Source organism: Salvelinus namaycush, chromosome 2, assembly GCF_016432855.1.
Source record: "Salvelinus namaycush isolate Seneca chromosome 2, SaNama_1.0, whole genome shotgun sequence".
Taxonomy (NCBI): Eukaryota; Metazoa; Chordata; class Actinopteri; order Salmoniformes; family Salmonidae; genus Salvelinus; species Salvelinus namaycush.
In genome coordinates this window covers 651334-671876 of record NC_052308.1, presented here as the reverse complement: position 1 = coordinate 671876, position 20543 = coordinate 651334, and the positions used below count along the sequence as shown (strand labels likewise).

Below are 20543 nucleotides of genomic sequence, written 5' to 3'. Positions count from 1 at the left end.
GTACCGGGTCGAACCTTCCTGTACCACCCGAGCAGCATGAATAACTCTACCTACATGTACATATTACCTAAATTACCTCAATTAACCGGTGCGTAATCTTGTTATTTTACTGCTGCTCTTTAATTATTTGTAACTTTTATTTCTTATTTTTTAGGTATTTTTCTTAAAACGACATTGTTGGTTAAGGACTTGTAAGTAAGCATTTCACTGTAAGGTCTACTACACCTGTTGTATTCGGCACATGTGACAAATAAAATTTTATTTCATTCTTCGGGGCATTCTACAAGGTGTCGGAAACTTTCCACAACGATGTTAGTCCATGCTGACACGATGGCATCACGCAGTTGCTGCAGATTGGATGGCGGTACATTCATGCTGCGAACAGCCCGTTCCATATCTCTTTTTGGTTGAGGTCTGAGGACTGCATAGGCCACTCACTGTCATGTTCCAGGCAATGTTTTTCCACTCCTCAATTGTCCAGTGTTGGTGATCGCGTGCCCACTGGAGCCACTTCTTCTTGTTTTTAGCTGATAGGAGTGGAATCTGGTGTGGTCGTCTGCTGCAATAGCCTATCGGTGACAAGGATCGACCAGTTGTGTGTTCCGAGATGCCGTTCTGCACACCACTGTTGTACTGTTCCGTTATTTGTGGCCCCCCAGTTAGCTTGCACGATTCTTACCCTTCTCCTTCGACCTCTCTCATCAACGAGCTGTTTTCGCCCACAGGACTGCCACTGATTGGATGGTTTTTCTTTGTCGCGCCATTCTCTGTAAACCCTAGACACTGTCGTGCGTGAAAAGCCCAGGAGGCCGTTTCTGAGATACTGGTTCTGGTGCGCCTGGCACCGACACTCATGCCAAGCTCAATGTCGCTTAGGTCACTTGTTTTTCTGATTTTAACATTCAATCGAACAGTAACTGAATGCCTCGATGCCTGTCTGCCTGCTTTTTATAACAAGCCACGGCCACGTGGCTCACTGTCTGTAGGAGCTATCCATTTTCGTGAAAGTGGTGGTGTACCGAATAAACTGTCAGGTGAGTGTATATGCTAATTTACAATATAAATCAGGGAATTGGATTCTTCCAGTCTGAGTTCACACAGATGCTATCTTTATTACAGTTTACAGTTTATTTTTACCAGAGGACCAGTTTCCCCCAAAAAAATGTTTTTCTCAAAATGGTATTATCATTTGCTTGCAGCTTAATCCTCTATATATTTATGTTCAGTAGAATACGGTAAACAGATGTAAACCAACATCAAACATCATTACTCATCCATAATCTGTCAGAGCAGTAAAGAGATTTTGAATCAGTCAGGGAACTGTTTAAGTGCATACCCTGCTAACCTGGGTTATTTGGCATAACGGTGCCCCACACTGTATCTTGGGAACACAGCAGAGAGAGGTTCTGACCCCACTAAGCCACCGTACCCGAAATTAGCAGGGTGGAACTCTCAATGGAATTGAACTCTTAGATCTCTCAATTAGAATCAGAATGTTTAGAACGGGAACTCATTCTACTTCTATGGGAGAACTCCTAGTCCTGAGAGGAGCAGAGGGGACTGAGGGACTGGGGTTTGTGCCAACTGGCCCAGTCTGAATGGAACACAGTAGAGCCTAAAGGACAACACAGCCCAAAGAGATTAGGTTAATGCAGAACCTGTATCATATGATTTAGGTCCATTGTCCCTCTGTTCTGTCTATATGGCTGTGAGTGTCTATTTATTTCTCTGTGTCTGCATGGTGGCCTACATTCACAAGACAAATATTTGTCAGAGTAAGATAACATGCTGAACGTCTGACACGGATCTATGAGGCTTTGTTTCACTGTATTACGGTACTACAGTACATGTATTGAAGTCTCATAGCCACACATTGCTTTGAGACTGAACCTATAAGCTGTGAAGAGGCCAAAATGTGGATGGATGGATTGATTTTCTCTCTCTCTCTCTCTCTCTCTCTCTCTCTCTCTCTCTCTCTCTCTCTCTCTCTCTCTCTCTCTCTCTCTCTCTCTCTCTCTCTCTCTCTCTCTCTCTCTCTCTCTCTCTCTCTCTCTCTCTCTCTCTCTCTCTCTCTCTCTCTCTCTCTCTCTCTCATATACTGGCAGTCTGCATGCAGCCTATAGTGTGGGACCCTAGCGACCCCACAGCACAGCCAGTGAATTGATATTTCTTCTGAGAGGAGCAGAGGTCCTCTGCCAACACCAAGAGCCTGACAGCTGCTGAACGGATGGCAGAGGGCCGCCTTTCTCTCTGCACAGACACACCAAGGCTGACATAGAGGAGAGGACAATTTGGGGGGGGGGGGGGGGTCGATCTAGAGATTGGCAATGCAACAGGTATGGCTTTAGATATACATTGAAGACAACAAAATGCTCTAAATATACAATTTATTCAAAATATGTTAATGCAACCATCAGTATTTTCCAGTAATTACAAAATCAGTCATTTTTAACAGTTTTCCTTATTAACAACAAATCATTATAACACAAATGTTGATCAACCATCAGAGCAAAGACAGATTCATTTTCAGCACATCTGACAGTCTGCCTGATAGACAAGCATTGGCTGCAACAATAGGAAAGAACAGTTGGAGAGGCATTTTTGTAAACTTGGGTCCACTGGTCACATAATATATTTCAGATTTCAAACATTTCCACCCCTGGGAATTCATACTTAGACGTACAGTGAAAAAGTATTTGCCCCCTTTCTGATTTTTCTCTACTGTTGCATATTTTTGATACTGAATGTTAGCAGGTCTTCAACCAAAACCTATTATTAGATAACGGGAACCTGAGTTTACAAAGAACAGTCATTTTATTTATTTAATTAACAAAATGGGACCCATGTCATCCAAAAAAAGTATACTTTTCAATCATCTATCCATAGAACATTCTTCCAGAAGTCTTGATGATCGCCATTTTGGAAAACTTGAGTCAACGTTTTGGACATGGGTTCCATTATGGGGCGGCAGGTAGCCTAGTGGTTAGAGCGTTGGGCAGGTAGCCTAGTGGTTAGAGCGTTGGGCAGGTAGCCTAGTGGTTAGAGCGTTGGGCAGGTAGCCTAGTGGTTAGAGCGTTGGGCAGGTAGCCTAGTGGTTAGAGCGTTGGGCAGGTAGCCTAGTGGTTAGAGCGTTGGGCAGGTAGCCTAGTGGTTAGAGCGTTGGGCAGGTAGCCTAGTGGTTAGAGCGTTGGGCAGGTAGCCTAGTGGTTAGAGCGTTGGGCAGGTAGCCTAGTGGTTAGAGCGTTGGGCAGGTAGCCTAATGGTTAGAGCGTTGGGCAGGTAGCCTAGTGGTTAGAGCGTTGGGGAGGTAGCCTAGTGGTTAGAGCGTTGGGCAGGTAGCCTAGTGGTTAGAGCGTTGGGCAGGTAGCCTAGTGGTTAGAGCGTTGGGCAGGTAGCCTAGTGGTTAGAGCGTTGGGCCAGTAACCGAAAGGTTGCTAGATTGAATCCCCGAGCTGACAAGGTATAAATCTGTCGTTCTGCCCCTGAACAAGGCAGTTAACCCACTGTTCCTAGGCCGTCATTGTAAATAAGAATTTGTTCTTAACTGACTTGCCTAGTTAAATGAAGGTTAAATTAAAAAAAACGAAATTGTTTTTATGCCTGGCAAAAGCGAAACGCTGTATTCCACAGTAAGAGCCTCATACCAACGGTCCAGCATGGTGGTGGTAGTGTGATGGTTTGGGATCAGCATGGTGGTGGTACTGTGATGGTTTGGGGTTCCTTTGCTGCCTCAGGACCTGGACCACTTGCCTTAATAGAAGGAACCATGAATTCTGCTCTGTATCAGAGAATTCTACAGGAGAATGTCAGGCCATCTGTCTGGGAGCTGAAGCTGAAGAGCAGCTGGGTCATGCAGCAAGACAATGATCCAAAACACACAATCAAGTCTACATGAAAATGGATAAAGAGCAACACATTTGAAGATTGGAATGGCCTAGTCCCAATTGAGATGTTGTGGCAGAACTTGAAACAAGCATTTCATGCTTGAAAACCCACAAATGTTGCTGAGTTAAAGCAGTTCCGCATGGAAGAGTGGGCCAAGATTCCTCCACAGCGATGTAAGAGACTGATCAACAACTACAGGAAGTGTTTGGTTGGAGTCATTGCAGCTGAAGGTGGCACAACCAGTTATTGAGTGTAACGAGGCAATTATTTTTTCACACAGGGGCATTTGGTGTTGCATAACTTTGTTTATGCAATAAGTTAAATAAAGTATGTAATTGTTGTGTTATATGTTCACTCAGGTTTCCTGTATCTAATATTAGGTTTTGGTTGAAGATCTGATAACATTCAGTATCAAAAATATGCAAAAGAAGAGAAAATTAAAAAGGGGGCAAATACTTTATCACGGCAACAATGGCCACTAGTTATACAACCTTCTGCCTTTTGACATAGTTCATATTTAAAGGAGATCTGATAAAAGTTTTGGCTTTGTGACCATATGGTATGAATAACTGGAGTACAATGTCACAACAATACCAATAACATTGACAACTAATGCAATTCTTGGACAGTTGATCAAAACATTGACTGTACATTTAAATGTTGTTGACACTATACACAGGCAGGGCAGGGCAGGGCAGGGAGGGCAGGGCAGGGCAGGGCAGGGAGGGCAGGGCAGGGCAGGGCAGGGAGGGCAGGGAGGGCAGGGCAGGGAGGGCAGGGAGGGCAGGGCAGGGCAGGGAGGGCAGGGCAGGGCAGGGAGGGCAGGGCAGGGCAGGGAGGGCAGGGCAGGGCAGGGCAGGGAGGGCAGGGCAGGGCAGGGCAGGGGAGATGGCGGTGGGTACAGGAGATAACCGAGGAACAACACTAGTCTCGCACACCAGACTTCCTCCGCAAGGTCTGGCCCTGATACAGTCTCTGTTACGTGGGTTAAAACCTTTCCCTGCCCCCTCACCCCTCCCCCCGTCCCCAGTCCATGTCCCTTCTTCTCTGGAAGACTATTTAGGACCATTAGGGACGCTGTCGGGAGAGGAGAGGTTTTGTGGTGCTACTACTACTGCAGACTGGAGGGGTAGCAGTTGTCTGCCACTACTGTAGGCCCTTACTCTATAATATAGCCACAGGTTAAAGAACAACAACAACTGAATCAGCCTCCTCAACTACTTCCTCCTATACTAGCTGCTCCTTTAGCCTGGTTCCAAATCGTTTTTTTTGCTACCTTACCAACTTATTGTCACTCATTGTCCTGACCGGATAATTCCATAAGGAGTTGACAAGAGCAGGAACAGACCGTCACCCAGGCTACTAGTTGTGTCCCATTGTGGAGGTGTTTAGCATTGTTTAGAAGGTAGAACACAGACACACATTCTAGAATGGTAGATGTAGTAGTCGTAATGTTTGTACACTACAATACCACACACATTGTCTGAGTTAGTGGTGATAAGAGTTGACTATTTGCTAGTGTAATTGTTATAGTGTAGTGGGTTTAAGTCTCTTAATTTTCAAGCACTGTCTGAGGCTGGGTGAATCAATATCATACTTAATACATTACACTATTTTATTTCATATTAATGAACACTTGTGTTAGAGACAGTTACAGTGTCTGTGACAATACAATGGTGATTTAAACACACTGTACACACTCCTCAGTTCCCTAGACAACACTGTATCTACTGTGTGTGTTGTACTGACCATGTCAAATACAAATAAGATATCAAATCAAATGTTATTGGTCACATATACATGATTAGCAGATGTTATTGCGAGTGTAGTGAAATGCTTATATTCCAATAGTATGTTGGTGCACCCTTATACAAGCTAGCCAGGTACGGGTGAGGATGAACAGATGCAGTGCCTGACTAAAACACAAGCTACAGATGACTGGATTAATAACCTTGTTGACTCCACAGGGGACATTTACATTCTAAAAAGGTGAAGTGCTTCTAGCCTGATCCCAGATCTGTTTGTGCCAACTCCATGACAGTGACACCGATGACGTTGGCAAGACAGTACAACCAGATCTGGGATCACAGGAAAGTATAGACATACTGTAAATGTACCAGCTCATTCTAATGCATTCACTCTCCATAGATAGACCAATAGAATTAAAACACTGTATAACCATAGCCTTTATACATTACATTAATCTTCATAAATAAACAGCAACAAAAACTGTACACATTTTCAAACAATATTTTTTTCTTAAATTACAAACAAATAAGACATGGGGAATATGAACCCCCCTTTCTACCACGTTGATCACTGTCAGTTTGGATACGGACGGTCAGCAAGAGAAGACAGAGCTCAATGGCGCATTGTTTCAAATGTCTTTAGTGCAGTAATCCTTTCATCCTTCACAGGAACAGATAGATGTTAGACAGTCAGTAATACTGTTCTGTTACGTTATTAACCATTCCTTCCCTTTGCTGAAATAGTCAGCATTTGAACGAGAATACTTCTTAGGAAAGACGACCCTTCCCTGTTGCTACTCAGTGGACCAACACAGGTACACTAATTATTACTGAGAGTGTATTCTGATATGGTGGAGCGGATCTTTGCCATGTTTTTCCCCCTCATACACTTTCAGAAACAGTGGATACAAGGAGGAATGTGGTTTGAAAACAGTGATTCAGTCAAAAGTTGTAAGACACCAGATATGGTTAACATGGGAGAGCACACTGCCTGGCCATCTATTCCTTTATTGGGCACAAGACCTTCCTTCTCGTAGGGGCTAGGGGCCATCTTGTTCCACCTCCTGGCCCTCTGCATCAACCACAAGCTATCACAGTGGCTCCTCCACAATTGATCTGGCCTGGATTCCTCACGTCCTATCAGGACGGTCATTTTCCAGAGTAAGGGTATGCTCCATACTGGCCTGGCCTGGAGGGTTAAACAGTGGGGAGGGACAGGAACCAATCACCTGGCTGGACCAGCTCCACCTTTTGGTCTCCCTCTGTTTAATCTCTTCCTGCTTCCTGCTCCACAGTCACAAGACCATCCTGCTCTGACACGCTCTATCCGGGAAGAAGTTTCCCTTAGGCACAGATCTAGGATCAGCTTTCCCTCCCCGAACCCTAACCTTAATCCATTGGAGGAAAACACAGTAAGCCTGACCTTAGATCAGTGTCATGGGGTGACCTCCACCTCCTCCCTAGGAGACACAGCAGCAGCTGCCCTCCTTTGGTTCCTCATCATCTATTGGCTGTTTGAGTTTGAGAATGGGCGGGTCACCGCTTGCCGGGGTGTAGTATACTGTACTGCCATTGGACGAGACGAGGGGCATACGGGAGTCCACAGGGCTCTGGGGTTCGGGGGATTCTGTGGAGCCGTTTCCTAGGTGACTGTTGAGGAGCTTGGCGGCCGACCTCTGCTTTTTCAGTTCCGACAGGGTCTGAGAGCGCTCTCTGGGCAAGGAGGAGGAGGAGTCCTCTGGGAGCTGATCGGATGACGCGCTCTTCGTGTCAGGGGATGGAGGCTCGTCATTGGTTGGCGGCAGCTGACTGGGAGTGGGCGTGGACGTCGTCGTGGAGACGATGCCATTTTGTTTGATGATGCCGCTAGGAGCATCTTTCAAGGTCTTCTGTAGTTTGGGTCTCTCCACTACTGGCTTCACAGGAATCACCTGGGAGACAGAGGACATTCAGATTACTGTTACTAACGGTTACTAACTGGGAGACAGAGGACATTCAGATTACTGTTACTAACTGCTGTTATCCACAGTGTGACTAACTGCGGTTACCCACGGTGACTAACTGCTGTTACCCACGGTGACTAACTGCTGTTACCCACGGTGACTAACTGCTGTTACCCACGGTGTGACTAACTGCTGTTACCCACGGTGTGACTAACTGCTGTTACCCACGGTGTGACTAACTGCTGTTACCCACGGTGTGACTAACTGCTGTTACCCACAGTGTGACTAACTGCTGTTACCCACAGTGTGACTAACTGCTGTTACCCACAGTGTGACTAACTGCTGTTACCCACAGTGTGACTAACTGCTGTTACCCACAGTGACTAACTGCTGTTACCCACAGTGACTAACTGCTGTTACCCACAGTGACTAACTGCTGTTATCCATTACTATTACAGACCTTTACTATGATTTCCTTCACAGACTAAACAGAAGACAAGTTGACTAACTAGACTAGAGGCGGTGGTTACTTTGATTAATCCCATTAGTTATTTCTTTATTGTTTGATTTTCACAGATAATTGCTTTACGTAGAAGAAAATGCACTGCGATATGGAGAGAGACATGGCATAGGCCAGACATATCAAACATACACGTTCATGAGAAAACTGAACAAGAATGACAGTTTTATGGACTCTGACCCCTCCCTTCCACATTACATAGCTGTCCATCCTATACTCCATATTACCTATCCCCTTAAATGTCCAAGGTCCCAGAGTTTTACACATAATGTTATTACACAACTCTATAATGTCAATGTCCATGTTTCCATGATTATTGTACACAGTTAGTTATATTTCACTATTGCTCATTCCCGAATGAGTGAATCGATCCCCATGTTCCTAATGTTCTCCTTGTTGGTTCATAAGGGTCAGTGCATGTGGCACATACACCAGATGAGCAAAAGTATGTGGACACCTGCTCGTCGAACATCTCATTCCAAAATCATGGGCATTAATATGGAGTTGGTGCCCCCTTTGCTGCTATAACAGCCTCCACTCTTCTGGGAAGGCTTTCCACTAGATGTTTGAAAATTGCTGCAGGGACTTCCATTCAGGGGCTTCCATTCAGCCACAAGAGCATTAGTGAGGTCGGGCCCTGTTGGACGATTAGGCCTGACTCGCAGTTGGTGTTCCAATTCATCCCAGAGGTGTTCAATGGGGTTGAGGTCAGGGATCTGTGCAGGCCAGTCAAGTTCTTCCACACCGATCTCGACAAACCATTTCTATAGGGCCTTCCCTAAACTGTTGCCACAAAGTTTGAACCACAGAATTGTCTAAAATGTCATTGTTTGCTGTAGGACTAAGATTTCCCATCACTGGAACTAAGGGGCCCGAACTATGAAAAAGAGCTCCAGACCATTATTCCTCCTCCACCAAACTTTACAGATGGCACTATGCATGGAGTCAGGTAGCGTTTTCCTGGCATCTGCCAAACCCAGATTTGTTCGTCGGACTTCCAGATGGTGAAGCGTGATTCATAACTCCAGAGAACGCGTTTCCACTGCTACAGAGTCCAATGGCGGAAAGCTTTACACCACTCCAGCTGACGCTTTGCATTGAGCATGGTGATCTTAGGCTTGTGTGCGTCTGCTCGGCCATGGAAACCCATTTCATGAAGCTCCCACTGAACAGTTATTGTGCTGACGTTGCTTCCAGCGGCAATTTGGAACTCGGTAGTGAGTTTTGCAACCGAGGACAGATGATTTTTACGCGGTGCGCGGTTCAGCACTCAGCAGTCCCGTTCTGTGAGCTTGTGTGGCCTACCACTTCGCAGCTGAGCCGTTGTTGGTTCTAGATGTTTCCACTTCACAATAACAACACTTGACCAGGGCAGCTCTAGCAGGGCAGAAATTTGACGAACTGACTTGTTGAAAAGGTGGCACCCTATGACGGTGCCAGGTTGAAAGTCACTGAGCTCTTCAGTAAGGCCATTCTACTGCCAATGTTTGTCTATGTAGATTGCATTTCTGTGTGCTCAATTGTATACACCTGTCAGCAACAGGTGTGGCTGAAATAGCCAAATCCAATTTTGTATACACAGTGTATTAGTTTCTGTACCTGACTAGTTTGCACAAGGGGACTGTGTTGAGCTTCATGGACAGCAGGAGCACAAACACTGGTTAGTCGAGGTAATTGAGGTACTATGTACACGTAGGTAGAGGTAAAGTAACTATGCATAGACAATAAACAAAGAGTAGCAGCAGTGTAAAAATGGGTGGTGGGGGGGTCAATGCAAATAGTCCGGGTAGCCATTTGGTTAGCTCTTCAGGAGTCTTATGTATTGGGGGTAATATAGAAGTTAATATAGTGATACATGGGCCATATTCTTTGAGAGCCTTTGTAATGTCCTTTTTAACATGGGGCTTACTGTTGGAGTAGACCTTTTAGTGTTTAACTGTTTTAGTGGGTATTACTCTCTACACAGACGCTCATACAGTAATAGGCTACATGGGTTTTCACACACACATGTGCGATAGGAGAAACATTCATCCATACTAACCGTAGTAACAGTTGTATTGATGGGATGGCTGTTCTCCTGGTCCGTCTCCTTCTCCTGCTCCTCCCTCCCTCCTTCCCTCCCACCTCTCCACACGATGGCCTCAGTCTCGTATTCCTTCACACGAAGGTTGTGTCTGTCAGACAGGCTTGCCCTCCGCACCACTTTCCTAAAACACACGCAGGGAGGAGAGGGGTTCAGTGTTCCTGTAAAATCAGGGTTTATTTATCACAGTCCTGGAGTTTTAAATGTTACTTCTATACCAGCACTAACACACCTGATTTATAAGAAAACTCAGCTATTAGTTGAATCATGTGTTAGTACTGGGCTGTAACAAAAGCATCCCTTGCCCCTCTCCATGACCACATTGAACAACACTACTGTAGAAGAAGACAGTGGAGAAAACATAATAGTCTGCATGCAGTTTCTTCTCTGTCCAGTAGAGGTCAGTACATACCCACGGCTGCCTGCGCTGGATGTCCTCCTACACAGCGAGGTCTTGTGTTTAAGCTGAGACTTCATGATGATGTCGTGTTTGTGTTTCAGGTCCAGCAGGTTGGCTCGGAACTCCTCGTCCTCACACAGGTCTAAAGGTCAGAGGTTAGAGGTTACACAAGGAAAACACACACACACACACAGAGGATGGCTCGGAACTCCTCGTCCTCAGACAGGTCTAAAGGTCAGAGGTTAGAGGTTACACAAGGAAAACACACACACACACACACAGAGGATGGCTCGGAACTCCTCGTCCTCACACAGGTCTAAAGGTCAGAGGTTAGAGGTTACACAAGGAAAACACACACACACACAGAGGATGGCTCGGAACTCCTCGTCCTCACACAGGTCTAAAGGTCAGAGGTTAGAGGTTACACAAGGAAAAAACACACACACACACACACAGAGGATGGCTCGGAACTCCTCGTCCTCACACAGGTCTAAAGGTCAGAGGTTAGAGGTTACACAAGGAAAACAGAGACCAAAACACATCTTCCCATCAACCACTGCTCTGTGGCCTGGTAGGGGTTTACGTTTTGTTTGTTTTTTACAACAACAACAAAAACAGAACAATTAAGCAAAATAGCAGAACAAAAGACAACTCAACCCTCCCCACCCCTTAGAAAAACAAGAAAAAAAGAAAAGAAATCAATACAAAACAACACAAAAACAATACTATACAAAAACAATTCAAAGCAACACAAAATCAATACAAAAACACACAAAAAATACAGAACATTAGAGAGAAAATATCTACATCTATTTCCATCGATCTACAAGCCCACATCCACCAATCCCAATGGAAGTGTTTCCATGTAGTCCAGGAAGGGTTGCCATATTTTTACAAAATGGTTGAATATATTTCTTAAAAGCATAGGTAATCTTTTCCATATGAATACACTTATTCATTTCAGAGAGTCGTCTTGTTGTTGAGAGAGTGGAATCTGATTTCAATGTCTATACAACACATTTTCATGCAGTGGCAATGGCAATATCTGTCAATTTGATATTGAAATTATTCCTTAAATTCACATTTGTAAAGTTACCCAGAAGGCATTTTTCAGGGGTAAAGGGACCTCCATAATAAAGGCCAGGGTGTCACAAACTTCATGCCAGAAGGCTTGTCATTTAGTACACTGTCAAGTAGAATGCAAAAAAAGTGCCTTCTGTTGTTCCACATCTAAAACACATGTCTGATATTTCAGGGTGATATCTATGTAACCTCTGAGGTGTTAGAGTTGGTGGAGGAAGTTGTAATGTCTGTATCTGGAGTCGACGGTTGCTGATACACTATCATGGCATAGGTTCGACCATAGTCTCTTCCTCATTTGTAATATAGTTAGATCAGCTTCCCATCTCTCTCTTGACCTACAGTATATACAGTTGAAGTCGGAAGTTTACATAAACCTTAGCCAGATACATTTAAACTCAGTTTTTCACAATTCCTGACATTTGATCCTAGTAAAAATTCCCTGTCTTAGGTCAGTTAGGATCAACACTTTATTTTAAGAATGTGAAATGTCAGAATAATAGTAGAGATAATTATTTATTTCAGCTTTTATTTCTTTCATCACATTCCCTGTGGGTCAGAAGTTTACATACACTCAATTAGTATTTGGTAGCATTGCCCTTTAAATTGTTTAACTTGGGTCAAACGTTTCGGGTAGCCTTCCACAAGCTTCCCACAATAAGTTGGGTGAATTTTGCCCCATTCCTCCTGACAGAGCTGGTGTAACTGAGTCAGGTTTGTAGGCCTCCTTGCTCACACACACTTTTTAGTTCTGCCCAAATTTTCTATAGAATTGAGGTCAGGGCTTTGTAATGGCCACTCCAATTGACTTTGCTGTCAAGGTATGCCAAGGGGGATGAATACTTTTGCAAGGCACTTGTCACGCCCTGACCTTAGAGATCCTTTTTATGTCTCTATTTTGGTTTGGTCAGGGCGTGAGTTGGGGTGGGCATTCTGTTTTGTGTTTCTATGATTTTCTATTTCTATGTTTTGGCCAGGTATGGTTCTCAATCAGGGACAGCTGTCTATCGTTGTCTCTGATTGAGAACCATACTTAGGTAGCTTTTTTTCCCCACCGTTCTTTGTGGGAAGTTAACTTTGTTTGATGGCACATTGCCTTAAGCTTCACGGTTTGTTTTTGTATTGTTTATTGTTTTGTTGGCGACATCTACTATTAAAAGTATGTACGCTAACCACGCTGCACCTTGGGCCTCTTCTTACGACAGCCGTGACAGCACTGTAATTGTAAAATACTAAATAGATTTGGTAAAATTATCTCCAAGAGTGCTTTTGAGAAAGTTTCTTAACTGTAAATAACAAAATAAATGCATATCGGATAACTGGTATTTCACTTTCAGTTGCTCAAATTACACAACGATTCCATCTATATAACAAATGTACTACATGCGTCATTCTCTTCTCATGCCAATGTTGGAAAATGTTGTTATCCGAGATCATTGACAGGAGTTTGTTTTGCCACACGGGTGTTTCAGGTGACACGTCTCCTTTCAGACCAAAGAACTTACGAATTTCATGCTAAGATCTTATGAAATTGATGGTACAGGGATTGCTTGTTTTTTGTTGATATAGTCTTGGGGTTCCACTTGTAGATAATATTACTCCCAACCTCTTAATTAAGAGCAAACCATTTCCATCTGAGTCCAAGAGGAGGCTGGTTCAGCTTCAAATGAGAATGAAATAAATCTAATTTGTGCTGCCCAGTAATACATCTTGAAATTTGGCAGACGGAGACCTCCAAGACGATAATATTAATTTGTCCAGGTTCACCCTTGGGGTTCTACAGTTCCATTCAAATGGTCTTGTTAATGGACTTAAAGAAACTCTTGGGTAGGGATTATGGGTAAGGATTGAAATAGGTACAACATCTTAGGCAGGAAGTTCATCTTAATACAGCTAATTCTCACAAATAATGTAAGAGGCAGATCTCTCCATCTATTCAAGTCATACACCACATTCTGAACCAAGACAGTTAACCTTGAACACATTTCTTAGGTCATTATCAACTGTGATTCTTGGATATTTGAACCCCTGTGGCGACCATCTGAAGGAACCTGTTGGTTCACAGATGCTATAGTCAAAGCAAGTCAGTGGAAGTATTTCACTTTTGTTCATGTTGACTTTGTAATCTGATATAGAGCTGTATGTACCCAATAGTGTCTGGAGTTCTGAGAGGGATCCAGTCGGGTCAGAGAGGAACAACATAATGTTGTCTGTGAAAAATGAAATCTTGTGCGTTATCTGGCCCACCTGAAAGCCCTTTATGCCAGGAACCGTTCTTATGGCCTCTGCCAGGGGTTCTATGGCTAGCACAAAAAAGGAGTGGGGAAAGTGAACAGCCCTGTCTACTACCTCTAAAGAGTGGGAATGTGGCTGACATGCCATTAGTGGTGATCTTGGCTTGCGGTTTATGGTATAATGTCTTAACCCAGTTGACAAACAATGGACAAGTTAAACTTAGCAAGGATCTTGAATAGGTATGTCCACCAGCTATCAAAAGGCTTTTTGTCTAGAGACACTGCAGGACTAGGATCACCCATCACACTGGCCATGTGAATTACATTGAATAACTTGTGCAAATTATTGGTGGAGGATCTTTTCTGTGTAAAGCCTGTTTGATCGGTGTTGATCAGGTTTGGCAAATAGTCCTAATCTATTAAGCCATTTCCCTAGAAATGGATTTATAGTCAGCATGGTGGAGAGAGATTTGCCTGTAAGAAGAGCATTGTAGAGGATCTTTATTTTTCTTATGAATAACTGTTATAATAGCTGTGGAAAACTCTGCTTCTCAGCAGCTAAATTCAAGAGAGGAGTAAACTAATCCTTCAACTCCTTCTAGAACTCAAATCCATCGTCTCCTGGGGATTTGCCGGATTGTAGAGAGGAAATTGCCTATCATTGCTAGTTCCGTTCCATCAGAACTGTATAACTTTGAATAGTATTGTTTAAATTACTCATTCATCTCTTCAGGGTTGAGACACTTGACCATTTTGAGTTTCGATAGTGTTGATGGTTCTCGAATTCTCCTCAGCTTTTATCTGCCATGCCAAGACTTTGAAATATAATACCCTAAGGACTTACAAAACTGAAAAGGCTATTCTTAGAACTAGGCAAAGATATTATGAATTGGGGGAGAAAAGGCACAGTTTTTTATTCACCAATAAGCAGTATGTTTCTTTATAGCCAGATTTTTGGTGTTCCTTTAGTAGTAACGTAAACTCACGTAAACTCGTACATCGCCTTGATGCGTACAATTGCCCTTATTTTAGCGCCCCAAAAACGTAATACTTCCAGATCAACTGTAATGTCAATACCATTGTAAAGCACAATTTCTCCCCTTTCCAACAGAATCAATTACATGACCTAAACGCTGCCCGTTTCTGCATAATTCAAGCAGGTAATGAGCCCCGTCGGGTCTTTTTAAAAATGGCGGGTGGGGAAGTGAAACTAATGCGTGATAGTGAGAAGGAGAGATGTTGTGTGGGAAAATAGCTTTTTTTCGCTCAATCTGTCCAACTTATCACCTTATCGCCTCTAAAATGTAAATAAAACACTATAAAGAGTGTATATAATGTGTCGTTACATACCTATTTGAAGGTTTGTGTCAAATTTGAATTGGGTTTTTAGGGCGGTGCTAAAGTAATCTTAGAAGTAAACAGCGGCTTTGAGAATGATGATCGCATGCAATGATGCAAAAAATGACTAGGTATCCTCCCCTTATGAAAGGCTTTTAATGTATCCCAGAGTACAAAACTATTGGGAGAGGACGGACTGTGTTTTTCACAGAAAAAACATAATTTGATCTCTGATAAATTGACAAAGTTCTGCGTATTTCAACAGAGTTGGGTTTAGGCACCATCTATAGGTTCCTTGAACTCCATCCGGCATCAACACAGAAAGTGTGAGGCGAGAATTATCTGAGATGGTTCTGGATAAATACTCAGTTTCCACAACTCTATAGGTTTGGTTTTATGGCGTTTTAGACCCTAGTACAGCAATCATGTATACAGTATAGTAGGGTTGGCTATTGCCAGGGAACTCACGATACAACATTATCACGATACTTAGGTAGGCGATTCTATATGTATTGCAATGCGATACTGCGATTTGATGTTCCAAACATATTGCTCACTATACAGTACCAGTCAAAAGTTTGGACACCTACTCATTCAAGGGTTTTTCTTTATTTTTACTATTTTCTACATTGTAGAATAATAGTGAAGACATCAAAACTATAAAATAACACAAATGGAATCATGTCGTAACCAAAACAGTGTTAAACAGATTCTTCAAAGTAGCCACCCTTTTCCTTGATGACAGCTTTGCACACTCTTGGCATTCTCTCAACCAGCTTCATGAGGAAGTCACCTGGAATGCATTTCAATTAACAGGTGTGCCGTGTTGAAAGTTCATTTGTGGAATTTCTTTCCTTCTTAATGCGTTTGAGCAAATCAGTTGTGTTGTGACAAGGTAGGGGTGGTATACAGAAGATAGCCCTATTTGGTAAAATAGCCCGTATTACGGCAAGAACAGCTCAAATAAGCAAAGAGAAACGACATTACTTTAAGACATGAAGGTCAGTCAATGCAGAACATTTCAATAACTTTCAAAGTTTTCAACTATCAAGCACAATGATGAAACTGGCTCTCATGAGGCCGCCACAGGAAAGGAAGACCCAGAATTACCTCTGCTGCAGAGGATAAGTTCACTAGTTAACTACACCTCAGATTGCAGCCCAAATAAATGTTTCAGAGTTCAAGTAACAGACACATCTCAACATCAACTGATCAGAGGAGACTGCGTGAATCAGGCCTTCATGGTCAAATTGCTGCAAACAAACCACTACTAAAGGACACCAATAAGAAGAAGAGACTTGCTTGTGCCAAGAAACATGAGCAATGGACATTAGACCGGTGGAAGTCTGTCTCCAGCATCCCGGAGTCGCCTCTTCGCTGTTGAGACTGGTGTTTTGCGGGTACTATTTAATGAAGCTGCAAGTTGAGGACTTGTGAGGCGTCTGTTTCTCAAACCAGACACTCTAATGTACTTGTCCTCTTGTTCAGTTGTGCACAAGGGCCTCCCACTCATCTTTCTATTCTGGTTAGAGACAGTTTGCGCTGTTCTGTGAAGGGAGTAGTACACAGCGTTGTACCAGATCTTCAGTTTCTTGGCAATTTCTCACATGGAATTGCCTTCATTTCTCAGAACAATAATAGACTGACGAGTTTCAGAAGAAGGGTCTTTGTTTCTGGCCATTTTGAGCCTGTAATCGAACCCACAAATGCTGATGCTTCAGATACTCAACTAGTCTAAACAAGGCCCGTTTTATTGCTTCTTTAATCAGAACAACAGTTTTCAGCTGTGCTAACATAATTGCAAAAGGGTTTTCTAATGATCAATTAGCCTTTTAAAATTATAAACTTGGATTAGCTAACACAACGTGCCATTGGAACACAGGAGTGATGGTTGCTGATAATGGGCCTCTGTACGCCTATGTAGATATTCCGTTCAAAAAAATCAGCCTTTTCCAGCTGCAATAGTCATTTACAACATTAACAATGTCTACAGTGTATTTCCAATACATTTTATGTTATTTGAATGGACAAGAAATGTGCTTTTCTTTCAAAAACAAGTTCATTTCTAAGTGACCCCAAACTTTTGAACAGTAGTGTATGTAGGTAGGTAGGGTTTAGGGTTATGTAGGTAGGTAGGTAGGTAGGTAGGTAGGTAGGTAGGTAGGTAGGTAGGTAGGTAGGTAGGGTTTAGGGTTATGTAGGTAGGTAGGGTTAAGTAGGTAGGGTTTAGGGTTATGTAGGTAGGTAGGTAGGGTTTAGGGTTATGTAGATAGGTTTAGGGTTATGTAGGTAGATAGGGTTAGGGTTATGTAGGTAGGGTTATGGTTATGTAGGGTTAGGGTTATGTAGGTAGGGATAGGGTTATGTAGGCAGGTAGAGTTATGTAGATAAGTTTATGTAATTAGGGTTTGGGTTATGTAGTGTTAGGGTTATGTAGGTAGGTGGGTTTATTGTTATGTAGGTAGGGTTAGGGTTATGTAGGTAGGTAGGAAGGGTTAGGGTTATGTAGGTAGGTAGGGTTTAGGGATATGTAGTTAGGGTTTGGGTTATGTAAGTAGGTGGGTTTATTGTTATGTAGGTAGGTAGGGTTATGTAGGTAGGTAGGTAGGGTTTAGGGTTATGTAGGTAGGTAGGTAGGTAGGGTTTAGAGTTATGTAGGTAGGCTTATGTAGGTAGGTTTACGGTTATGTAGTTAGGGTTTGGGTTATGCAGGGTTAGGGTTATGTAGGTAGGTAGGGTTATGTAGGTAGGGTTATGTAGGTAGGGATAGGGTTATGTAGGCAGGTAGAGTTATGTATGTAGGTAGGGTTATGTAGATAGGGTTAGGGTTACGTAGGTATGTTTAGGGTTATGTAATTAGGGTTTGGGTTATGTAGGGTTAGGGTTATGTAGGTAGGTGGGTTTATTGTTATGTAGGTCAGTAGGGTTATGTAGGTATGGTTAGGGTTAGGTAGGTAGGAAGGGTTAGGGTTATGTAGGTAGGTAGGGTTTAGGGTTATGTAGGTAGGGTTTGGGTTATGTAGGTAGGTAGGTGGGTTTATTGTTATGTAGGTAGGGTTAGGGTTATGTAGGAAGGTAGGGTTATGTAGGTAGGAATGGGTTAGGGTTATGTAGGTAGGTAGGAAGGGGTTAGGGTTATGTAGATAGGTAGGTAAGGGTTAATGTTATGTAGGTATGTAGGGTTTAGGGTTATGTATGTAGATAGGTAGGGTTTAGGGTTACATACAGTTGACGTCGGAAGTTTACATATACACCTTAGCCAAATAGATTTAAAAATTCCCTGTCTTGGGTCAGTTAGGATCACCACCTTATTTTAAGTGTCAGAATAATGTCAGAATAATAGTAGAGAGAATTATTTATTTCAGCTTTTATTTCTTTCATCACATTCCCGTGGGTCAGAAGTTTACATACACTCAATTAGTATTTGGTAGCATTGCCCTTTAAATTGTTTACCTTGGGTCAAACGTTTCGGGTAGCCTTCCACAAGCTTCCCACAATAAGTTGGGTGCATTTTGGCCCATTTCTCCTGACAAAACTGGTGTAACTGAGTCAGGTTTGTAGGCCTCCTTGCTCGCACACGCTTTTTCAGTTCTGCCCACAAATTTTCTATAGAATTGAGGTCAGGGCTTTGTGATGGCCACTCCAATACCTTGACTTTGTTGTCCTTAAGCCATTTTGCCACAACTTTGGAAGTATGCTTGGGGTCATTGTCCATTTGGAAGACCCATTTGCGACCAAGCTTTAACTTCCTGACTGATGTCTTGAGATGTTGCTTCAATATATCCACATAATTTTCCTTCCTCATGGTGCCATCTATTTTGTGAAGTGCACCAGTCCCTCCTGCAGCAAAGTACACCCACAGCATGATGCTGCCACCCCCGTGCTTCACGGTTGGGATGGTGTTCTTCGGCTTGCAAGCCTCCCCCTTTTTCCTCCAAACATAACGACAGTCATTATTGCCAAACAGTTCTATTTTTGTTTCATTAGACCAGAGGACATTTCTCCAGAAAGTACGATCTTTGTCCCCATGTGCAGTTGAAAACTGTAGTCTGGCTTTTTTATGGCGGTTTTGAAGCAGTAGCTTCTTCCTTGCTGAGCGGCCTTTCAGGTTATGTCGATATAGGATTGTTTTACTGTGGATATAGATACTTTTGTACCTGTTTCCTCCAGCATCTTCCCAAGGTCCTTTGCTGTTATTCTGGGATTGATTTGCACTTTTCGCACCAAAGTACATTCATCTCTAGGAGACAGAACGCGTCTCCTTCCTGAGCGATACGACGGCTGCGTGGTCCCATGGTGTTTATACTTGCGTACTATTGTTTGTATAGATGAACGTGGTACCTTCAGGCATTTGGAAATATCTCCCAAGGATGAACCAGACTTGTGGAGGTCTACAATTTATTTTCTGAGGTCTTGGCTGATTTCTTTTGATTTTCCCATGATGTCAAGCAAAGAGGCACTGAGTTTGTAGGTAGGCCTTGAAATACATCCACAGGTACACCTCCGATTGACTCAAATTATGTCAATTGTGATACAGTGAATTATAAGTGAAATAATCTGCCTGTAAACAATTGTTGGAAAAATTACTTGTGTCATGCACAAAGTAGATGTCCTTACCGACTTGCCAAAACTATAGTTAACCTCTCTGGGATATTCGGGACGTTACCACAACAACAGCCAGTGAAATTGCAGGGCTCCAAATTCAAAACAACAGAAATCCCACAATTAAAATTCCTCAAACATACAAGTATTTTACACCATTTTAAAGATAAACATGTTGTAAATTCAGCCACAGTGTCCGATTTCAAAAAGGCTTTACGACGAAAGCACACCAAACGATTATGTTAGGTCAGCACCTAGTCACAGAAAAACAGCCATTTTTCCAGCCAAAGAGAGGAGTCACAAAAAGCAGAAATAGAGAGAAAATGAATCGCTAACCTTTGATGATCTTCATCAGATGACACTCATAGGACTTCATGTTACACAATACATGTAACAATTTACAGAAATACTCATAATAAACATTGCTAAAAGATACAATTGTTATGCATGGAATTATAGATAAACTTCTTCTTAATGCAACCACTGTGTCAGATTTAAAAAAGAAAATTCGGAAAAAGCACACCTTGCAATAATCTGAGTACGGCGCTCAGACACAAAAACAAGCCATACAGATACCCGCCATGTTGTGGAGTCAACAGAAGTCAGAAATAGCATTATAAATATTCACTTACCTTTGATGATCTTCATCAGAATGCACTCCGATGAATCCCAGTTCCACAATAAATGTTTGTTTTGTTTGATAAAGTCCA

At 42.8% G+C, this 20543-nt stretch overlaps 1 protein-coding gene across 1 annotated transcript in view; it reads right to left on the bottom strand.

Moving 5' to 3' along the window:
- Positions 1-4938: 4938 nt before the first annotated feature.
- LOC120023885 (protein phosphatase 1 regulatory inhibitor subunit 16B-like) overlaps positions 4939-20543 on the bottom strand; it is a 102477-nt gene continuing 86872 nt past the window's right edge. The window contains exons 8-10 of the mRNA XM_038967988.1: positions 10592-10721; positions 10138-10303; positions 4939-7549 (exon numbers count right to left, since the gene is read on the bottom strand). Coding sequence (XP_038823916.1) covers positions 7094-7549; positions 10138-10303; positions 10592-10721 — 752 coding nt within the window. The 3' untranslated portion in view covers positions 4939-7093. The remainder of the gene's footprint in view (positions 7550-10137; positions 10304-10591; positions 10722-20543) is intronic.